The sequence below is a fragment of the Conger conger genome, chromosome 12 (genome assembly GCF_963514075.1).
Source record: "Conger conger chromosome 12, fConCon1.1, whole genome shotgun sequence".
In the NCBI taxonomy this organism is placed as follows: domain Eukaryota; kingdom Metazoa; phylum Chordata; class Actinopteri; order Anguilliformes; family Congridae; genus Conger; species Conger conger.
In genome coordinates, this window is record NC_083771.1 from 21444116 (window position 1) to 21460827 (window position 16712).

Consider the following 16712-nt stretch of genomic DNA (forward strand, 5'->3'; position numbering starts at 1 on the left):
CAGAATCCGCACGGCCTACTCCTCTACGCCAGAAAGCTATTCCTGAGCGCTTTAGTGCGTAAACACACGCTGCACCCACTCACGGACTTCAAACCTCAAAATAACATACATGCAGTTTAAATAACAGCACAGCAAAGTTGGCTTTATGGGGAAAAAACATTCCAGACAAACTATTCTTCTAAGGGTTAAACAAAGAGTTCAAAAGTCCATCGAAATCTCTCCCTTCGTTTCAGCAACTCCACAAGTTACAAGACTCCCCTCTCCTCTCTCTGATCCGGCCAGCAGACGAATGAGATAACAGCGACGTAAATCATCTTTTTGTCCACTTGAACGTCGAGGCGCAGCCTCTCTCTCTCTCTCTCCCTCCCTCTGTCGCCCATCGCAAGCACGCATTCTCCCTCTCTTTCTCAGATTAATCTCAGCGCCAAACCAAACCTCCCACCGACAAACCAAAAGCCTAGACCCCTACATCATACATAAACATCAGATGTATACGTTGCTGACGTCTAATAAAGAGCGCGAGGGAGACCCTTGTCCCACTTTCGCCTCGGTCAGACTGAGCAACGCTCTGCGGTAAAGATTGATTAGTCTGGCCAGACGTATTTTTCACCGTTATCTCCGCACAGCGCGACGGTTCAGTCTGCTCTCTTCCCGGACCGCCTCGCTATCAGTATTCCATCATTCCCGATTTGTTATTCCTCCATATCTGCGCGGAATGACTGGAATTCTTCTCCACCGCGGGAATCAAGCGTCCCTTGGTGATTCCATTAGGAAAAATAACACATCCATTAATGCTCTTAGGACGGGGGAAAAGGGAGAGGGAGAGAGGAGAGAGAGTGAAGAAATAAACTTCACACCTCATGCAGACAAGCTGACATTAATTCCATCAAGAATATTCTTATTCAATCAACAGTGAGAGCAGATATAAGCACATACTTGGACAACTTATTTTTAGATGGTCCTGGATGGGAGCCTGAATACAAGAGCTTTTCCCTGTCCAACTTTGGTCAAAAGATACCAATAATAATGCACATGCCGACTACTCTCCAACATAAGCTGCAAAACACAGACACTGTAAAGATCAATGAACCAATCAGACCTGGCTAAAACACACAATTGTTCTGTAATGTAAACACTTTTCTGCGCTCAACCGATCTCACCTGGCGCAACTGAGCCAACCAAGAGGACCACAAGGCGGCGTTTGCAGTTTCCAAGAGCATTCGGACACACCAGACAAGCTCAGCAAAGCGCAGAAAAGTATTTGAACCAAAAACAATTAGGAATTTGACCCAGGTCTGCGGCGGACATGACACAATGTTCGAGGCAATACCCGCAAGAGAGCGAGCGTGAAATTCGGTAAGCTGAAGGTTCGGGGACTGTAATCCTGGCATCCGCCGCCAGTACAAGCCATGATAAAACACCCGGCCTTCCGCTACTGCTCGACGAGGCAGCGCGGAGCCGTGCGGAGCTCCGGAGCGTCGGGTGCAGATGGTGTTTTAATATGCCGCGCGGAGTCAAAACGCCGCTTTATTCAGCACGCATCATCGCGGAAGCCCAAACGGTAACGCGGGAATAATTTAATAGCCTACCTATTGCCTCATCATGTGTTGTTTTCCAATTTTAATCTCAATTATAGTTCAACGCCTTTGGGCGCCGAGGAAACGTATCTGGCAACAAGTCATGAATATGTAACCTAAAATAAACATCTAGGCTCTGCAATTCTTTCTGGATTTGTAGGCCTTTTGTTTTTGAGTTCTCCTGTTGAAAATGTGCATGATTAGGGTATGAAAAACGTGGGTATCGAACAGGCGGCCTGTAGTGTAGTGGTTAAGGTAAATGCCTGGGACACGCAAGGTCGGTGGTTCTAATCCCGGTGTAGCCACAATAAGATCTGCACAGCCATTGGGCAAGGCCCAATAACCCTGAATTGCTCCAGGGGAGGATTGTCTCTTGCTTAGTCTAGTCAACTGTACGTCGCTCTGGATAAGAGCGTCTGCCAAATGCCAGTAATGCATAGTGATAGTAGAAGTAGCGCACACACACAGAGAAAGAGACACATTTGTGAGTCACAAATGCCAAGCAAATAATCACATTCATACATTCAGCAGTGCATGTCTGTGCATTCGTATATATGTGTGTACAGTACAAATGCATGTGTATTTTTGAGTGTGGATTTATGTGTATACATGTGTGCAAGTGTACAAACAGTATGTATACATGGGTATGTGTGCATACATTCTGTGTGCGTGCGTGTGCGCTTGAGAGTATGTGTGCATGTGTGTGACAGAGAGTGTATGTATGTGTGTGTGAGAGTGTGTGTTTGTATGTGTGTGTGTGTGTGTGTGTGTGTTTGTATGTGTGTGCGTGTGTGTGTGTGTGTGTGTGTGTAACAGCCCCACTGAAGCATGTGAAAAATATGTCTGTCTGAGCTGGCCTGACACACTCCCCAGGCCCAGGGCCATGCCTGTCCCAGCCCCCTGTGTTAGGATCCCACCCTCTGTGAGCCATTAACCCCTTCCTCCCCACAACCCTCTGTCTGCTCTGCCAGTCCTGTCTGATGGTTTCTCATAGAGAGAAACACAGCAACTTCAACCCTTTAAGGTGTGAGATCACAAACATGTGATTAGATTGTACTTGGCCAAACATCCTCATGCTGATGTCACAATCACTGCTGGCAGCATGGAGTTCTGGAACACTGACTTAGAATTTTGAAAAAACATTCCTAATATCCTACGCTTCAAAGGGTTAAAGAGATATAATGAGCCTTTCAGTTCTGTTCCGGTCTTTGACGGAGGCCTCTGCTGTTTTGTTTCTCTTCCTGGAGAAGTGGTACTCAGGCCTGCCCCTGGTGGGGGGGGGTTAGATCTGCTCATGTGGACCAAGCGTGTGTGACGCGGCTGCTTTCCTATGACCAAAGGGGCCAAACCTCTCGACGTACAGAGCCCAACCAGGGCCTTGCAAGCCAAACCAGACTGAGGACTTTTAAATCAAAGGGTCCTCTGTCTTGCCCTCTCTCTCTCTCTCCCTCACTCCTTCTCTCTACAATTGTCTCCCTTGCTCTCTCTCTCTCTCACTCCCTCTCCCTCTCTCACTTCCTCGCTCCGGAACCTTTCCACCGTGCCGGGACGCTGGGGAATAATAAACGGGACTGGAACATTATTGGAGAGGGAGAAACAGCTGGCTCGATCCCAACGCAGCCGGAACGCCGCTTCCTTTATGAGGGTAACCCGGAGAACTCCTCCAACCAACCCAACACAGCCTCCTCGCCCCAACCCAGCCGTGTGCAGACAAAAGCCAAAGAAAAATAGTGAATAAAAATCCAAACAGATCAAAAAAAAGATTGAATATTTAAAGGATGGGGGGGGGGGGGTAGAATATTTGCGATTTTCAAATTGAACATCCTGCCGGTTTCGCGGTGAGAACAGACAAAGCACAGAGCAGAACTGGAGTATCAGAAGCTATAAGGACCTGGCCTGCAGGAATGGGACTGGTGAGTGATTTCATTTCAGCAGAGTGAGCTGTCCTTCCATTTGCTGAAGCACAGATGCTATTTTATTCAATCTGGGTGTTCTGGTTAGTCATTATCTGAAATGCTGCCACATGCTGTCTGTGTAAGTTTGGGTGTGTGGAGTTAGGGAGGTGTGTGTGGATTATAAAAAACTTGAGGATACAATTGTGAGATGGCCAAAATGAACACATATGGCGGCAAAGCAAACCGAGCACGCCCAAAATCTGGGGCTTAGTGGGCCAAATCATAATCCCCAGCTACGACCTGCAGGCTAAAACTTTCAAATTCATTCACGTTAGTTTTGAAGAGGATTAAAAAATGTTTTTCTTCAAATACCACCCCTTTGACAGCCCAAATTAGACCTTGGCAGTCCAAGGAGTGGGTGTCCCTGAACAAAGACTGCGATTTGTACATAATCAGTATTCATATCATTATTAACAATTCATATAATTATTAATACATCATTGTTATGGATTCAAATACTTTTCTACGCATTACTGGGCTTGTCTGGTGTCCCAACAAAAACTGCAAACCCTGCTTTCTGGTCTTCTTGGTTGGCTAAACTGCACCAGGCAAGCTCAATCGAGCACAAAGAAGTATTTGAATCCAAATACAATTCGTTTTTTTACCCGGGTCTGTTCCACACCAGCAGTAAACTGCACCGGTTCCTGAGCACCAAACACTTCTGCATTTGGTTCCAACTAAGTACCTAATTACGTAATTGGATCAATTAATTGGCTGGAGGAGAACAGGTGACTGCACAGCTGCTGTTCTCAGAGCTGCGGGAGATCAGGGGAAGGGCTGTTTGCACTTGCTGGAGAGATTGAGACATTAGGCCCACACGCCAAGCACTCCAACACATCTTCGCTCAGGCTTTGAACAGAAGTGTGCTGTACACATCAGTGTGGGAGCTCCGGAGTCCCTGCTGTGCAAGTAGGGCATTCCTTTATGGCAAAATCGGAGGGGGAAATTCAAGAGGCGCAAAACCAGTTTGTTTTGTTATGGGTTATTTTGTGCTGTTTTTTTCATGTGTGTGAGTGCGTGTGGGGGGTTGGAAGGGATAAAAAGACTTGTTTTCACACGGCAAAACTGTGACAGCCACAGTGGAGCCGACACATTAAACTACCGAAACACACTAAAACCCTATCGGTTACTGACTAAATAACACGTACGCAGAAACAAACGCACACACTCGAGCACTCGTGCAGACAAACACACACACACACACACACACACACACACAACTACATATGCACAATGCACGTCATACAGATGAACACGCACTCAGAAACACACACACACACACACACACAAGTGTTAATGACTCACAAGTCAGGCCTGCAACAGCTGACGAACACAGCCCGTATTGAGTTCCGCGTCTACGAAACGCCTGGCTGCTACCGCCCCCAGCCCCCATTACCTCACCCCCACCCCCACCCCCACCCGCACCACTCTCTCACATGCAGCGAGAGAGGCCCGTTAGAGGAAGTGTGGATACGGACACTTTCGCTGAATCGAGCGGAGCTCAGTCAGCTCCGGGCAGCGGTAGCTACGCTTCTCACCTGTCCTTCAGGGAGAGGAGCGGGGGGCTGGCGTTTTGGGCCGGGGGGCAACACGAGCCGTGCTCACCGCCGTCGCTGCTGCTGGGGCGCGTGTGACATCAGAGGGGCGACAGGCGCTGTGGGAGGGGCGCCTGCCTTGTACAGACAGCCCCGGAACACAGCCCGCCCTGGGCCCTCTCACATTCCACTGGATGTCAGTCATGTCTTTAACACACACACGTACACACACATACATGCACACACACATACACTTACACGTGCATACACACATCGATACAGATATACACACACAGGCGCGCACACACACACACATGTACATACGCACACAAACATGTGTACACACATCGATACACACACATACACACATACAAAAATGTGTAAACACACACACACACCCATACATGCACACAGGCCGACACCCTCACATGCAGACACACATTGCATACACACACACACACACACACGCACAGGCACACACACACACACTTTTTCTGTCTGCTTACGTCGAGTGCCACTCTCCAAGCAGCCCGCAGCGCACACTGTGCCGTCCAGGGCCCCAGCCGTGAGCACGTCTGACTTTGATTGAGCTGCCTGTTAATCGGGGGAGTCTGAGTGCAGGGCCCCCTGACAGCGAGACCCAGCTGGGCCCGCACAGCAAGGGGGGCCGCACACGCGCACTCACCCTGTCCTGCAGCGCCCAAAGACGGGTCTACTGACGAGACCTACACCTCTACAGCTCCCAAAGATCTACTGACGAGACCTGCAGCTCCCAAAGACGGGTCTACTGACGAGACCTACACCTCTACAGCTCCCAAAGATCTACTGACGAGACCTGCAGCTCCCAAAGACGGGTCTACTGACGAGACCTACACCTCTACAACTCCCAAAGATCTACTGACGAGACCTGCAGCTCCCAAAGACGGGTCTACTGACGAGACCTACACCTCTACAACTCCCAAAGACGGATCTACTGACGAGACCTCCACCACTACAGCTCCCGAAGATAGATCTACTGACGAGACCTACACCTCTACAGCTCCCAAAGATAGATCTACTGACGAGACCTACACCACTACAGCTCCCAAAGATAGATCTACTGACGAGACCTACACCACTACACCACTGCAAAACACCCAGACGAGGGATATAACCATAGGGGCAGATACACAATGAGCTGGTACCAGGGTGCGACTTTGACAAAGGATCCGCTGGCAGCCAGAAAAGGGGTTTTATTCACACTGGAAGGCAAGCCAAGTCGTCTTCCAAACTTCTGCAGGAATAGTCAAGGTGGAACAGGGGGAGGAGTGTTGTGGGGATTTCGTAAAAATTCCACTGCCTCGAGCCAGTCGTTGGCCAATCTTTCCGAGAGCTTGCTGGGTAACGGGTGTGCAGAACATACAGAAATAACAATATTTTCATAAACCTTTCCAAGGCTCCGCCCCCACATGGAGTCCCAGATTTTTCAAGGATAAATAATGAACGCTGTCACTACTCGGCCCGTTGACACGGCAACGCACTCTCACCGGCCTCAGAGATCCCATGACCCGGCCGTATACGTAAACGTACTGCCTAATGTTCCACTAATAACCGGCTATTCTTGAATTTATGCAAGATAATACATTGGTGTACGGCCCACTGCAGAACCACTTCTCACCAGACACCATCGATAGACAATTCAGACTAAGAGGTTTGCCTCAGACTTGGTGAAAATGTCTTCATCTACTGAATTTGCTACTGTACTAGGTCCTTCCATTTCCATAGGTGGCCTATAAGGTGCCTACTTTATTTTCTGCCAGAGGTGCCCAACACACAGGGATAATTAAAAGGGGATATTGGCATCAACATTGTGCAGTCAAAACCAGAGAGGAGCTCTTCCAATGTAAAAAGGCACAACAAATAGAACAAAGTCTTCAAGGAACAAGGGCTCCCAGAACTATCGCCACTTCGTATCTGGTTCTGTTTCTTCTGTGACCGCTAGAACTCCTCTTCTATGTGTTTTATGTCACAAGCCTATTTCATTAAACCTGCCTACAAAGTGCCTGCCTGCAACAAGGTGCCCTACAAGATGCCAGTCTTCCATTTCATCTATAGGCGTCCTAAAAGGTGCCAGTCTCCTTTTCCTTCATGGGTGCCCTTTAAAATGTCTGCCTTCTTTCACATGGGGATTAAGAGTAAAGCATAAATCTCACACGTTCCGGCATGTCAAAGAAATTGCCGGTCGTACAGGTGTGTTGAGCAACAAGCTCCGTGTGCATTTTAAAAAAAATACTCCACTAATACCGCAGCTTTAGCAATAACAGCTCTGAGCACTGAAGTATTCTGAACATAATCAGTGTAATTACTTAGTGCAAATCTACCTGTATTGTGCCGATCATATTTATGGTTTATGTGTTTGAATAGATAACAAGATAAAATAAATGAAAGAAGGTAAAAAAAAAAATAATTCTTACATCTTGCAATGTAACTAAAATTGAATAAGGTAAAATGCTTTATCTTTAATATGGCATATACATATATAAAAACATAATGTAACAATTATTCAAAACTACAATAATAATAATAATAATAATAATAATAATAATAATAATAATAACGACATCTATTACAGCTGATTATTCAAAAGTTGGAAGGCCGTATAGCCGCATTTGAGAATAATTTAAATGCTGTATGATCCTTTCGCAGTTCAAGAGGCTTTATTCAATCATGCTATGTCATTACATATTGTCAGGAGCTTTCTCGAGTAGGCCTACACGTCAGCAAATTAAATAAATATGAAATAGACACAAAATGCTGGCAGCACAGCGGGAAAGATGTCTTCAATGACAATAATAGATTCACTTCCGAGTAGGCTTGCGTCAAGTTCGCCTGTCATTTAACCCTTGTCTCTCAGGTACGTCCTCGCGACAAGCGAATACCTGCCACCCATAAAATTATACTGGACACTATTGCGCTGATACTCTGGCAAGCAACCGTGATCGTTCTTGTGCAGACAATCTAACGGAAAAGTGGTTTGTCTTTTGAGCGACGGATTTAAGCCCTTGCTGTATGTTTCATTTACAAAAAGAACATTTCAGAGACCGCTGCGCAAACGTACAAGGCACTTGCTTCAATTTTTGTCACAAAAACAGATTTTGGTTGTTGGCTACCAGGAACGTATATATTATTCCTCTCCATTGCCCGTACTGTAAATAAATATTGAAACAGTTGAGCCTTCGAAGCAGTTAAAGTAAACAGTAAAACAATTAACCGAATGTAAAGTATAGCCTACATACTTGCTCCGTCCTATACTGTGGCCGTAATTAGTAGTTTCATGTTATATGTTTTTGTTTTGTTTTTTTCAAAATAAATACAGGCCTACTGCTTTCCACCTACTTCAGCAACAAGACATCGAATACTCTTTTGAATGTGCTCTTTTAAAATGAGACTAGCCTACTCTTTATATAATTAATTAATAAATGAATAAGTTAACTCGACCACTGGCTTAGGCCTACAATACAGTCGTACGCCTATTCATCACGTTGTGCATTCAATTCACGTACTTGTTTTAATGTCAGGTTTTTTTTTTTTTGGTTTTTTTTTTTACTTCGGTTGTTTTATGAGCCTATTCCATAAATGTTATGGCCTTCACTTAATTATAACTGCACAACTTCTCGGTTTACTTAATTAGACTTTCGTAATTAATAGATTTATGGAATCTTCTGCAGCAACAAGGTCTCGTGTATAAAACAGTGTGATTTGCTCACTTGCATGGAAATAATTTTATTCCCACACGTGCTAGCTTTCATTAGCTGGTCGTGAACCGGAAAAAAACAACATATTGCGAGAGTTAATAACACTACAACGCGCATAAATATGTTTACTTCCCGTGGCGTGGATAACCTAGTGCCCTAGTGCTTAATAAAGGTGCGCGAGGATGGGCCCACGGATAGCCGATACAGAAGTCACAGATTTGCAGTTACCTTATTCCAAGTACTCTACATAATATCTGAAGACACGCACATGAAGGCATACGACATGCAATTTGCACTGCCAATGTAAAAAAAATACACACTGCAAACGTTTTTATTCTTCAGCACTTAAGTCGAGCCTGTCACAGATTGTGACTTGTGATCCCGTCCCTGCGAGATGGGTTTTTGTGCGTGTTCATGACAAGAGCGACTTGGAGAGGAGTAAGGTGTGGTAACAAAAGAGGAAATGGGGTTGCCACGCACGAATCTGCGTTTTTTTCATTGGGCAGTGGGTCGCCGCGAAACAAAGTCAAGGCAATTTCCAAGCAGGGTAAACGCGAGTGAGAATGTTGATGGGCTGCATGTCTGCTCTGCGTGTTAACAATAGCCTACCGGTTCCATTCGCCCTCCGAGAGCCGTAGCCTACCTCCTGCACCAGCGATTAACCAGAACAAAGGGACAGTGGAGGAAGAGGGGAGATACTCATTGACTTGCGGGAGAACGAATCGGTAGCCCTTCTTTCGCACTGGCCGTTACATTATGCGCATCTCATTCCGTACTTCCAAAGCATCGCTGGCACTGGCTTTTGTTGTTCATTTAGGCGTCAGAGACGCAGAGGCTGAAGCCCAATCATGTCACTATTCGTTGAATCTTCTCAGAAGGCTCAACAAAATATGAATTTTCTATACGAGTAGCATAAACCTTTTGCATGCTATTTTTGGTTGTTGATACACTTTTGATAACTTATTCGTGGACTACATCATCAAAGATTCATGAGCTGCTCCTTATTCTCCCCCAGGCTTAATTCTAAAACTTCCACAATGAAAACAACACCGATGCGTGCTTCTCACTTCAGCATTGATATAAAGATTGGATCACTTACATCAGTACAAATCTGTGCGCCTTTGGAGTTCACCACAATGACGTGATAGTGTGTTCTTTTTTTTGTTTTGTTTATTTGTTAAACTAATTTGCACAACATAATATACAAGTGACAAAGATTCGAATGAATCCAATGAAACTGTACGCAATACATAGTTGTGTTAATCGAATTTCCAAAACGTATATTAAGTGAAATATTTCTTAAGGTTCCTTTTCAATGCAACAAAACGGTTTAATAGGTAGTCAATCATTACGTGTATTAATAGCTGTCAACCGCACATTACTTGTTTAAACGAGCGGGCCATTATGTCGTAAATTAAAGGGGCATTTCTGGTTACTCTTTATGTGCCAGCAACCAAAATATGAGATAACGCGGCGTCAAAAATAGGCCTACATAAGAAACTAACGTTTTCACCTTTTAATAAATTAATAATAATAATAATAATAATAATAATAATAATAATAATAATAATAATAATAAATGAAACACGTTCGCCTTTAAATTACGCTTCCTATTGGGATGCATTTATGTATAATGTGTAAAAACATAGTTAACTGAATGAGGCTGTATGCGTCAAAAAATGCATGACATGTAAATTGAAATGTCTAGTCCTGTCAGGTAACAAAACCAAGTGTGCAAGCAGGTAAATTAAGCAAGGTAAATTAAGCAAATGGCCCAAATCATCTATTCGCCTCCCCAAACAGTGTAAATGTTCTGGCGCATAATCCACAGTTTGATGAGCAAATCACATTAGTATCGGCACGAGGACGAGATGGGGAACTTTTTAATAAGATTATAGGGGAAGGGGCAACGCAACGAATGTAATACCATCCTAAATACCAACAATTAGGATCAGTTAATGGGAAACGCTCTTGTTACAATGTTCAGGTCTTCCATTAACCACAACCCCACCACCCACTTATCCGTTCCTCTTTGCAAATCTAAAATCAATCCACTTTCTCAAACCAGATTATTCCCCAATAATAACAAAAACAAGCATTGCAAAAAGACTGCAGAACCCCGCTGTGAAACTTGCGTCTCTCCTCAAAAACCGATTAGGTGCTCGATGTTGTTTTTCGGCCTGGGGGGCGATTGCATTTTGCACGCTTTTTTCCCAGTCTTGCCCTGAGGTTATCGTATTAGTCGTGTACTTAATTAATCCGCTGAGCCACACTGATACACGTCATTTTGCATTTGGAGATTTTAAGCATCCGACGCTTCCAATTTCCACCTTTAATATATTTTTTCATAAATTACACTAATTAAACACAATAGATTGTGGCATTATTATTCGATTCTGTAAGGCTTACAAAACAGAAGCAATTTGTTGACTAATTGGAAATTACATGTGATTTCAGAAACAAATCAATGCTGTTACTTTTGCTAACATTTGCTACAGCGATTACAAGATAAATGGGAGAAACCACCGAAGTGTCAATACAGTTTTTTTTCCTTTGGACGTCTGCATGCATTACAACATAAAAAAACAACACATACAATGCACAATAAACGACATAATCCCGGTTAAGTTATATAAACGTCGTTTTAACTGTAGCCTATCAAGTAATTAAATGAAAAGCTGTCTGCCTGTACTCCTCACAACCAGGCAAGTTGTGTGCTCGATACAAGGCCAGAGACCTTGTGCGCTTTTAGCCTTTTTTTTTTTTTTAAAGGGGAGGGGGAGAGTGGCTTGGGTCCTTGATGTAAGGTAAAAAACAGCCTCCACCTCCAACCCCAAATAAACATTTAACCACCCAGTGGAAATGTATCAAGGCATCAAACCCCCACAATTCATTGTGCCTCCGTGACTACAAGCAGTGAAGCAATGAGCTTTACCTTCTTTGTTGCTGCTCTGCACCTTTGTCTTCTCCCAGAGTGCCAGCGATTTGTTGTCCTCGAGCCCCTCCATCAGAGCCTTGTCGCCGGGCACATACCAGGTGGCGTGCTGCTCCGCCATGAGGGTGTCCAGGTCGATGGAGCCTATGGAGCCCTTCCCAGGGTCCGGGCTGCAGCGCGCCAGCTCGCCGTCTCCGCTCTGCCCCGGGCAGTCCGCCTTCTTGCCGCCCTTGGCGCCGAGCGGCTGGTCCTCGGAGATGCTGAACTGCTGCCTCTGCAGCTGGATCTGGGCCTGCAGGATCTCCAGGGGGTGCACCTCGTCCGGGCCCGAGGTGCTGGAGGGGGTGCGTACCTGTTCCACGCCCGGGGTGCCGGGGTAGCCGTCGGGGGTGGAGGTAGAGCGATTCGCGACGCCGACCCCCAGCTGCTGTTTCTGTCCGTGCAAGGCCCCGTGTTTCGGGGAGCCGGCGAGCAGCGGGCTGCGGTTGGGCTTGGTGTCGGAGCTGGAGGACACGGCGTCGTCCTCGTTGCCGTAGTTGGCGGCGCTGACGTCATCCGGGAAGTCCGCACGCGGGGAGCTGGCGTCCGACTTGGCGCCGCTCTGGATCCCGCTGTCCAGTGAGGACATCAGGTCCGGCTGGTCCCCCAGCAGCAGGTCGCCCGTCCCCTTGCCCCAGGACGGGGACGTGAGGGGCTTTTCGTGGGGCGCGCACCCGCCGCCCGCCCTCTCCCCGAGCCCGGCCGGGGGCCCCTGCTGGGCGGGGCAGCCCTCAGAGGGAAAAAAAATCCCCGGACTGGCGTGCTCGCTGTCCCTTCTCCTCCTCCCCCTCCCTCGCCCCCCGCCCGGCTTCCCCTCGCCCCCCGGGACAGCGTCCATGTTGTAGTTTGGGGAGAGGGCGCTGGCTTCCCCCTGGCCCGTCCCGCTCTGACCCCCGAGCTTACTGTTACCGTTCGCGGCCCCAGGGACCGGGCCGTTCTGGAAGAACTCCGCCGCGGCACTAGCCCCGCTCGCGGCGCCGCCGTTAGCATCCTGCTCCGCCGGGCCGGGCTTCCGCTTGCCCTCGCCCGGGCTCTTCTTGTTGAAGGTCACGTTCAGGTTGGGCGCCCCCAGACTGGCAATCATGTTCTGGCAGGCGGTGGACAGGGCCGCCAGGCAGCTCTGGCCGAAGACGTTGTCCTTGCCGCCGGCTTTGCTGAAGCTCCCGAGGGAGAGGGCCCCTAGTTTGCTCACCGACGGCCGCTGGCCCGGCTGGAACTCCGGCTGGGGCGGGTAGCTCCTCGGCGAGGTGTTGATCCCCGGGGGACTGCCGTGGGACGGGCCCTGCCGGTTCGCCCCGCCGAAGGGAAAGGCGGGCTGACCCCCCATCGGGGGCGCGGCAAAATCGGTGGGTCTCCTGTCCACAGGGGCGTTGGGGTGCATCACACCCCCTCCGGGGGACTGCATCTGCTGCAGGCCGCCCAGGCCGCCGCCGCTGTTACTCCCGAACTGGGGGTGCAGGCCGGGGGAGTGCAGGGCCTGGACGTGTCCGTCCGGGGGCATCCGCATGGGGTCCCCCATGCCCATCCCGTTCCCCCCGGGCCTGAACAGCATCCCCGGGCCCGTCTGGAGCCCCATGTCGTGGGGGCTGGCCTCCCCGGGCCCTGAGGAGCCGCTCATCCTCCTGGAGAGCATCTCCCCCGGCTGGTGGGGGCCGGGGAACCAGCCCTCCGGAGGCAGGTGGGGGTTGGGGGGCTCGAAGTTGCCCATCCTCCCCGCGCCGGCGTCCCTGTCGAAGTGAGGCTGGGGCACGGCCCCCCCGTGCGCCATGCCGCCCTGGGGCACGTCGCCGTGGTGACCCAGCTGCTGCAGGTTGGGCTGCCTCATGCGCTGCTGCTGCTGGTTCCTGGAGGCCATTTGCTTGATCATCATGGCGGCGTTCTGCCGCTGCTGCTGAGCCTGCTGGTCGGGCCCGGCGTGCTGCAGGGGCGGCCCCGGCGGGAACGCGTCCGGGACCGGAGGGGTGAACTCCCCGGGGAGGACCCCGGGGTAGGCGGAAGGGGAGAGGTGGCTCTCCAAACCGCCGTTCCAGGCCCCGCAGTTCTCCCCGCCGTGGCCGTTGGGGAAGTCGAACCTGGGCCTTTTCCCCACGCTCATGTAGGGCGCGTCGAAGTGCTGCAGTCTCTGATTCGGGGCCTGCTGCTGCGGCGGCTGCTGCTGCTGCTGCATGCTGAACATATGGTCCCCGTAGGGGTGCATATTTCGGCTCTCCAGTCTGTGGACGGGGTACTCAAACTGGTTGTGCTGGTTCGGCATCATGACTCCGCCCACCGGCATGCCGGGGTTACCGGGCTCGGAGTGGGGCGCCCGAGGCATTCCCGAGGGGCAGGTCCCCTGTCTGGCCAGCATGTCTGCCTGCTGCTGCTGCTGCATGAGGGGGTGTCTGCCGCCTGTCCCCAAATCCACCCCCACGGGCCTCTTCCTCCCTGCGCTCCCCAGCCTCTCAAAGTACGAGCCGGGCTGCTGCTGCTGCTGCTGCACCTTGGAGGGGCCCAGCATGCCCCCGCCCCGAGAGATCCCCGGGTTGGTGGGGAAGTTGCCGTTGACCGCCTGCCTCCCCCCCGGCCCTCCGTAGTGGGGGAGGTGGGAGTCCGACTCGGCGGGGGAGAACACGGGCATGTCGAACTGCCCCGGGGGCGCCTCGGTGGGGTAGCCGTACTCCAGCCCCTCCACCCTGCCCTGGGGCGGGAGCCGGCGGTGCTCCAGGCCGTGGGCCTCGGAGGAGGAAGGGAGGCCGTGGAAGGAGGCGGCGCGGTTCGGGGATTGGTCCAGCGGGAGGCAGGGGGCGGGTACCGCGTGTCCGTTTCCGGGGGGGCCGTGGTGCTGGAAGTCGGGCTGCTGCTGCTGCTGCTGGGGGAACCCCTCCCCCGCCTGGCCCTCGGCAAGAGGATCAAAACCCTCCCCGAATCCCTGCTGGGGCCCCATGCCGCCGCCCGCCCCGCCGTAGCCCACCATCCTCCCCCCGTGCAGGCAGGAGGCAGCGGAGTCGGGCCCCGCAAAAGTGCTTCCGAAGTGGGGGTGGTGCTGATGTTGGTGCGGGTGCCCGTGGTGGTGAGGCTGTTGGCTGTTATTGTTGAAGAACGTGTGCATCTGGGGCTGCTGCTGTAGAGACCCGCTGTGCATGTCCGGGTGGCCGCGCTGGTGGTAACCGTACTGCTCCCCGCTAACGTTCATGCCGAGCCCCAGCATCGGAGGCTCGTTCAGGGGACCCATGCCCGGCTCTGCAGACACGGGTGGCCCTCCGGCATGAAACCCCGGGCTTTTGAAGTGGGAATTCATGTTCAGTCTCGGCTGGTTTAGGCTTCTCTCTCCTTGGACGCAGATTCTGCTGTCAATCTGAGACCCAAACTGCTTCAGCCCAAACATATCTCCCGGGATCAATCGCGCATGACAGCCCGCTGCACGGCTGTAGTCGGCAACGTCTCCTTTTTGTAAATCTCCTTCCCCCGTTTATGAAGACAAGAAAATTAGAGGGAAACTGATGTTTCTCTTCCCCCAAAACAAATTATTTTGAAATATAAATAATCACAAAGAATTAAGGCGCTCAAAAACAATCCAATAACAGCATTAGTCTGAGAACGAATCCTACAAGTAAAACCGATGGCGAAAAACTCGCACCGAACTCATTTTGCTTTCCAAAAAGAAAAAATCTAAGGAGTAGTTCACCCTCTTCCACAAACAAAGCTGTGTAAGCCACAAAACAGGCGAAAAGGCACGTCCACCCGCCGGCTATGCGCTCAAAAAAAGGAAAAAATACATCCTCTCTCGCTCCTTGTATCACGAAGTTCAGAAGCGATAGAATTCCTCGACCGTCGTTGTAAATTAAAGTGCCTACTTTGAGAAGCACGCTGCACAGAGAACACTTGTGATTGCCCGACTCATTTGCAAACGAAATGTTGCTGAACTAATTTTGTTTGCTCGCGTATTGCTGCAAGCATTCCATCTTTAAAACAGAAGTTAAAATTCTCTTCCCTAGACTTGTGGTGACAGGTAGCGCAGACCTCTGCAGCGCTGGAATGAACGCCTTGTGTGAGGGTTCGGCTGCCGATTATTCTCGCTGAAAATATTCCGGGTCGTTGTCAAATGTCCCGGCGCAAGCAATCTAGGGTCTTGGTTATCGACCCCATCCTGACCGCACAGTCCCAAAACGTGCAAGGGTACAAGTATTAATTATTAAGATTAAATACACACAACTGATATTTTAAAAATGTAAAAAAAAGTTTTTTGTTAATTCATAAAATGCCTCGGTTTCTCGATCAACGGATTGTATTTAAAAAAATTTAAAAATCCTTAGACGTCCACTTCTTTGTTTTTGCAATCCAACAGAGTGGGGGGGAAAGCCCCAGAAGCAACCCGAGTAAAGGTCCCTTTATCGTTCGTGTTCGCGGATGAGTCGTGCAGAACGAAATTTATCCATACTCCACCACCACGGTGCGGCTTGACAACTGTGTTTTCTCGGTCCTGGACATTTGCTCTGAGAATGCGTGCATGCACCGAGTCCTCCCGTTTTCCTTTTCCCTCGTTTTATTTCGGCCACTTCTCCGACTCGCGTCTCCGGTGTACTCGTCTTTCAGCTGGAAGCACTCTGGCGCTTCACACTGCGAGATCACCGCGTTCGGTAGAACTAGCAACAAGTTTTGCATTTATGCCATCAATTTCACCCATTAGGTCCGCACCAATAGCAGGCGCCTGAGACATAGCGCCGGGGGAGGGACTAGCTCTTAAGGTAGTCTGATACTCAGCAAATGCGATAACAGGAATCGCGAGAAACCAAGGATCCCCCCAATTTTATTTTCGGAGACCTTGTTTGCTCCGTTTCTTATTAGGATAAGAAGGTTGTTGTGTGGGTAAAGAAAACATTGAACATGCATGTGTTGTTAGCTATACATTACAGCAACTGGATATTGTATATCCTATTTTAATCTGAACATTAACCTTT

At 49.6% G+C, this 16712-nt stretch overlaps 1 protein-coding gene across 3 annotated transcripts in view; it reads right to left on the reverse strand.

Moving 5' to 3' along the window:
* The window catches only part of LOC133142146 (transcriptional activator MN1-like), a 24947-nt gene extending 8612 nt beyond the window's left edge, over positions 1 to 16335 (reverse strand). For 2 of the 3 annotated variants that reach the window (XM_061263165.1, XM_061263167.1), the window contains exon 1: positions 11737 to 16335. In XM_061263165.1, the coding sequence (XP_061119149.1) occupies positions 11737 to 15139 (3403 nt within the window). In that variant the 5' untranslated portion in view covers positions 15140 to 16335. Of the gene's footprint in view, positions 1 to 683; positions 755 to 11736 lie in introns of those variants that run through there. The other variant, XM_061263166.1, reaches the window with a different exon arrangement.
* Positions 16336 to 16712: the final 377 nt, after the last annotated feature.